Source organism: Caretta caretta, chromosome 1 (genome assembly GCF_965140235.1).
Source record: "Caretta caretta isolate rCarCar2 chromosome 1, rCarCar1.hap1, whole genome shotgun sequence".
Classification (NCBI taxonomy): Eukaryota; Metazoa; Chordata; order Testudines; family Cheloniidae; genus Caretta; species Caretta caretta.
The window spans coordinates 1,067,367-1,074,022 of record NC_134206.1 but is presented as its reverse complement, the minus strand read 5'-3'; the positions used below and the strand labels follow the sequence as shown (position 1 = coordinate 1,074,022).

The window sequence follows — 6,656 nt, the reverse complement described above, 5'->3', positions numbered from 1 at the left end:
CACGCTCAGATTTTGAGTAACTGGTTGAATGGGGAACTCCCTTCAGCATGGACTTCCTAGCCTGGCTTTCATTGCATTAAGGAACAATGCTGGATAACCGGTATCCACACTTGCATTTCCTGCTGGTGCCTAGTAAGGTTCCCACACCACAACGTGTAGAATTATTGACACATGGAGAACCATCAACTATGGAATTGGCATTAGTAGGGCCAGTTGTTCATAATTCGTTTCTCTGAGTAACGAAAATGTGATTTTTCAGTGTGTGAAAAGTGAACAATCTGCTTCACCCATGAGAACAGCCCCCAGTAGTACATGTAATGTCTCATACTAACATTGTCTCTCCACCCAGGCATATGTACTGTGACCATCACGCTAGAGCCTGGGCACATGCAGGAAGTCAGGGGAATGTGCGGTACATACAGGAGACACCGTTCTGCCTCAGAGTTGGACACCTCCTCTACTCCATGCCAGATTTCAACACAACCGACTTCACCAACCCCTCCACCTTCATCCTGCTGGGCATCCCTGGCCTGGAAACAGCCCACGTCTGGATCTCCATCCCCTTCTGCACCATGTACTCCACTGCCGTCTTGGGGAACTTCACCATCCTGTTCATTGTGAAGACGAAGCCAAGCCTCCATACGCCCATGTACTATTTCCTCTGCATGCTGGCCATCAGCGAGCTGGTCATATCTACATCCATTGTGCCCAAAATGCTGAGCATCTTCTGGTTCAATTCCAGGGAAATAGATTTCAGTGCCTGCCTCACCCAGATGTACTTCATTCACTGCTTCTTAGTGATGGACTCTGGGAACCTCGTGGCCATGGCTTTGGATAGGTCTGTGGCCATCTGTGATCCCCTGAGATATTCCACCATCCTGACAAAGCCCGTGGTGGCCATGATTGGCCTGGCTGTGGTGCTGCGTGGTGGCATGCTCATACTGCCCTATCCCTTCCTGGCAAGGCAGTGGCCGTATTGCAGAACCACCATCATCCCCCACAGGTACTGTGAGCACATGGCCGTGGTGAAGCTGGCCTGTGCCGACATCCGCATCAGTAGTTATTAAGGCCTCTCTGTGGCATTCTTGGTGATGGGTCTGGATGTCTTTTTTATCGCTGTGTCCTATATCCAGATCCTCAGAGCCATCTTCAGTCTCCCCACAAAGAACGCCCGGCTCAAGACTTTTGGGACCTACAGCTCCCACCTCTGTGTCATTTTAGTCTCTTACATCCCAGCTCTCTTCTCCTCCTTGACGCACCGGTTTGGCCACAATGTGGCCTTGCATTTCCACATTCTCATGGCCAATGTGTACCTCCTGGTGCCCGCCATGCTGCACCTCATCATCTACGGGATGAGGACCAAACAAATCCAGGATAGGCTGCTCCAGCTACTTCCTCATAAAGGAACCTAAAGTTTTCTCCTTGTGCTCTGGCTCTCAAACCGAGCTCTGTGCAGAGATGGCAGGTGACATGGTGCTGGGCCCTCTTCCCTGAATCACTTACTGAACAGTCAAAGAGACATTAAATCCTTTCCTGACCTTACTGTGCTGATTCCGCATGACAAACCGGGGAATAAGTCTATGTACAATTCAGTGGGTTGCTACCTCTCTAACTGCTGGTAACTGGATCCTCGTAACCCTAACCCTTCCCCCACCTCTTCTGCCAAGGCTCTGACCCTGCTTCACCTCTTCCCCCCCCCCCAGGGTCCCGCCCCTGTCACTTGCTCCTCTGTTCCTCTCCCCCTGTCACTTGCAAGATCATTTCCACCTCCCTCCCCTACCCCAGCTTACAGGGGAGCATTTCAGATTTTGGTGGGGGTAACCATGATTCTAAGGGCTACTTAGGTCTTGAAAGCTCTAGTTTTTTGGCAGATGATTTAGCAATTAGCTGACAGGAGCACTGTATCTAAGCCCTGGTCTACACTAGGACTTTAGGTCGAATTTAGCAGCGTTAAATCGATGTAAACCTGCACCCGTCCACACAATGAAGCCCTTTATTTCGACTTAAAGGGCTCTTAAAATCGATTTCCTTACTCCACCCCTGACAAGTGGATTAGCGCTTAAATCGACGTTGCCGGCTCGAATTTGGGGTACTGTGGACACAATTCGATGGTATTGGCCTCCGGGATCTATCCCAGAGTGCTCCATTATGACCGCTCTGGACAGCACTCTCAACTCATATGCACTGGCCAGGTATACAGGAAAAGAACCGTGAACTTTTGAATCTCATTTCCTGTTTGGCCAGCGTGGCAAGCTGCAGGTGACCATGCAGAGCTCATCAGCACAGGTGACCATGATGGAGTCCCAGAATCGCAAAAGAGCTCCAGCATGGACCGAACGGGAGGTACGGAATCTGATCGTTGTTTGGGGAGAGGAATCCGTGCTATCAGAACTCCGTTCCAGTTTTCGAAATGCCAAAACCTTTCTGAAAATCTCCCAGGGCATGAAGGACAGAGGCCATAACAGGGACCCGAAGCAGTGCCGCGTGAAACTGAAGGAGCTGAGGCAAGCCTACCAGAAAAACAGAGAGGCGAACAGCCGCTCTGGGTCAGAGCCCCAAACATGCCGCTTCTATGATGAGCTGCATGCCATTTTAGGGGGTTCAGCCACCACTACCCCAGCCGTGTTGTTTGACTCCTTCAATGGAGATGGAGGCAATACGGAAGTAGGTTTTGGGGACGAAGAAGATGAGGAGGAGGAGGTTGTAGATAGCTCACAGCAAGCAAGTGGAGAAACCGGTTTTCCCGACAGCCAGGAACTGTTTCTAACCCTAGACCTGGAGCCAGTACCCCCCGAACCCACCCAAGGCTGCCTCCTGGACTCAGCAGGTGGAGAAGGGACCTCTGGTGAGTGTACCTTTTAAAATGCTATACATGGTTTAAAAGCAAGCATGTGAAAGGATTACTTTGCCCTGGCATTTGCGGTTCTGCCTTTGCAAAAGGTTTCTGGGGAGGGCAGCCTTATTTCGTCCTTCATGGTAGGACACTTTACCACTCCAGGCCAGTAACACGTACTCGGGAATCACTGTAGAACAAAGCATTGCAGTGTATGTTTGCTGGCATTCAACCAAAATCCGTTCATGCGGTGGGAGGAGGCAAAATGCGACCTTGTAACGAAAGCACATGTGCTATGTATGTAATGTTAACAGCCAGGTTTACCCTGAAAGAGTGTAGCCACTGTTTTATAAAATGTGTCTTTTTAAATACCGCTGTCCCTTTTTTTTTCTCCACCAGCTGCATGTGTTTCAATGATCACAGGATCTTCTCCTTCCCAGAGGCTAGTGAAGCTTAGAAAGAAAAAAAAACGCACTCGCGATGAAATGTTCTCCGAGCTCATGCTGTCCTCCCACACTGACAGAGCACAGACGAATGCATGGAGGCAAATAATGTCAGAGTGCAGGAAAGCACAAAATGACCGGGAGGAGAGGTGGAGGGCTGAAGAGAGTAAGTGGTGGGCTGAAGAGAGTAAGTGGCGGGCTGAAGACAGGGCTGAAGCTCAAATGTGGCGGCAGCGTGATGAGAGGAGGCAGGATTCAATGCTGAGGCTGCTGCAGGACCAAACCAGTATGCTCCAGTGTATGGTTGAGCTGCAGCAAAGGCAGCTGGAGCACAGACTGCCACTGCAGCCCCTCTGTAACCAACCGCCCTCCTCCCCAAGTTCCATAGCCTCCACACCCAGACGCCCAAGAACGCGGTGGGGGGGCCTCCGGCCAACCAGCCACTCCACCACAGAGGATTGCCCAAAAAAAAGAAGGCTGTCATTCAATAAATTTTAAAGTTGTAAACTTTTAAACTGCTGTGCTTAAAGTGCTGTGTGGCATTTTCCTTCCCTCCTCCACCACCCCTCCTGGGATACCTTGGTAGTCATCCCCCTATTTGTGTGATGAATGAATAAAGAATGCATGAATGTGAAGCAACAATGACTTTATTGGCTCTGCAAGCAATGATTAAAGGGAGGAGGGGAGGGTGGTTAGCTTACAGGGAAGTAGAGTGAACCAAGGGGCGGGGGGGTTCATCAAGGAGAAACAAACAGAACTTTCACACCGTAGCCTGGCCAGTCATGAAACTGTTTTTCAAAGCTTCTCTGATGCGTACCGTGCCCTCCTGTGCTCTTCTAACCGCCCTGGTGTCTGGCTGCGCATAACCAGCAGCCAGGCGATTTGCCTCAACCTCCCACCCCGCCATAAACGTCTCCTCCTTACTCTCACAGATATTGTGGAGCACACAGCAAGCAGTAATAACAGTGGGAATATTGGTTTCGCTGAGGTCTAAGCGAGTCAGTAAACTGCGCCAGCGTGCCTTTAAACGTCCAGATGCACATTCTACCACCATTCTGCACTTGCTCAGCCTGTAGTTGAACAGCTCCTGACTACTGTCCAGGCTGCCTGTGTACGGCTTCATGAGCCATGGCATTAAAGGGTAGGCTGGGTCCCCAAGGATACATATAGGCATTTCAACATCCCCAACAGTTATTTTCTGGTCTGGGAATAAAGTCCCTTCCTGCAGCTTTTGAAACAGACCAGAGTTCCTGAAGATGCGAGCGTCATGCACCTTTCCCGGCCATCCCACGTTGATGTTGGTGAAACGTCCCTTGTGATCCACCAGAGCTTGCAGCACTATCGAAAAGTACCCCTTGCGGTTTATGTACTCGGCGGCTTGGTGCTCCGGTGCCAAGATAGGGATATGGGTTCCGTCTATAGCCCCACCACAGTTAGGGAATCCCATTGCAGCAAAGCCATCCACTATGACCTGCACATTTCCCAGGGTCACTACCCTTGATATCAGCAGATCTTTGATTGCATGGGCTACTTGCATCACAGCAGCCCCCACAGTAGATTTGCCCACTCCAAATTGATTCCCAACTGACCGGTAGCTGTCTGGCGTTGCAAGCTTCCACAGGGCTATCGCCACTCGCTTCTCAACTGTGAGGGCTGCTCTCATCTTGGTATTCATGCGCTTCAGGGCAGGGGAAAGCAAGTCACAAAGTTCCATGAAAGTGCCCTTACGCATGCGAAAGTTTCGTAGCCACTGGGAATCGTCCCAGACCTGCAACACTATGTGGTCCCACCAGTCTGTGCTTGTTTCCCGAGCCCAGAATCGGCGTTCCACAGCATGAACCTGCCCCATTAGCACCATGATGCATGCATTGTCAGGGCCCGTGCTTTCAGAGAAATCTGTGTCCATGTCCTGATCACTCACGGGACCGCGCTGACGTCGCCTCCTCGCCCGGTATCGCGTTGCCATGTTCTGGTGCTGCATATACTGCTGAATAATGCGTGTGGTGGTTAATGTGCTCCTAATTGCCAAAGTGAGCTGAGCGGCCTCCATGCTTGCCTTGGTATGGCGTCTGCACAGAAAAAAGGCGCGGAACGATTGTCTGCCGTTGCTCTGACGGAGGGAGGGGCGACTGACGACACGGCTTACAGGGTTGGCTTCAGGGAGCTAAAATCAACGAAGGGTGTGCCTGTACATCAAGGAGTATTTCAGGCAGGACTGCACGGAGGGTTCCAATAAGAAATGGTGCACCTAAGTTATCGTTGTTATTGGAACAAGGAGGTTAGCCTGGCCTCTGATTGATACATGGCTAGATTTACCTCGCTGCACCTTCTCTGTGAGTGACTGCAGTGTGATCTAGACAGGGGAGGAGGCAAATGAGTACAAAACAAATCTGGTCTATTTCTTGTTCTGACCCACTCCATCTATCTTTTACATCTTTGGCTGGCAGCAGACGGTGCAGAAGGACTGCATGCCATCCACATCTCATGGCTGCTCGGCAGAAGATGGTACAGTACGACTGCTAGCCATCTTCATCTCTTGCCTGCCTGGCATAAGATGGTACAATACGACTGCTAGCAATCCTCATCTCTTGCCTGCCTGGCAGAAGATGGTACAGTACGACTGCTAGCAGTCCGTATCGCCTGCCTGCTCACCATAAGACGGTTCAATAGGACTGACTGCAGGACTAAAGAGAATGACCTGGTCAAGTCACTCCAAATTTAGTCCCTGTTCCCATGTCTGCCCAGGCGCTCCCAGCTGACGTGGCCAGGAGCACCTCTGACACGACGAGGACGACTACCAGTCGTATTGCACCGTCTGCTGCCAGAAGGCAATGGGTTGCTGCTACTGTGTAGCAATGCCGTACCGCGTCTGCCAGCACCCAGGAGACATAGGGTGACAGTTACCTGAGCGGGCTCCATGCTTGCCATGGTATGGCGTCTGCACAGGTAACTCAGGAAAAAAGGCGCGAAATGATTGTCTGCCCTTGCTTTCACGGGGGGAGGGAGGGAACGGGGGGCTGACGATATGTACCCAGAACCACCCGCGACAATGTTTTAGCCCCATCAGGCACTGGGATCTCAACCCAGAATTCCAATGGGCAGCGGAGACTGCAGGAACTGTGGGATAGCTACCCACAGTGCAACGCTCCGGAAGTCGACGCTTGCCTCGGTACTGTGGAAGCGCTCCGCCGAGTTAATGCACTTAATGCACTTAGAGCATTTTCTGTGGGGACACACACACTCGAATATATAAAACCGATTTCTAAAAAACTGACTTCTATAAATTCGACCTAATTTCGTAGTGTAGACATACCCTAATTCTGATATAAAAGAAAGAAACTTACATAAGTATTAGGCCCACTTAGCTCTAATACTAACAT

At 50.9% G+C, this 6,656-nt stretch overlaps 1 protein-coding gene and 1 pseudogene across 1 annotated transcript; both read left to right on the top strand.

Moving 5' to 3' along the window:
* The first annotated feature begins 464 nt into the window (after positions 1-464).
* On the top strand, positions 465-1,412 carry LOC125644325 (olfactory receptor 52R1-like; annotated as a pseudogene).
* A 798-nt stretch (positions 1,413-2,210) lies between these two features.
* On the top strand, positions 2,211-3,774 carry LOC142071033 (uncharacterized). The gene is made up of 2 exons (XM_075125248.1): positions 2,211-2,845; positions 3,233-3,774. Exons 1-2 carry the CDS (start codon positions 2,266-2,268, stop codon positions 3,772-3,774), a joined length of 1,122 nt encoding a protein of 373 aa, XP_074981349.1. The 5' UTR covers positions 2,211-2,265.
* Positions 3,775-6,656: the final 2,882 nt, after the last annotated feature.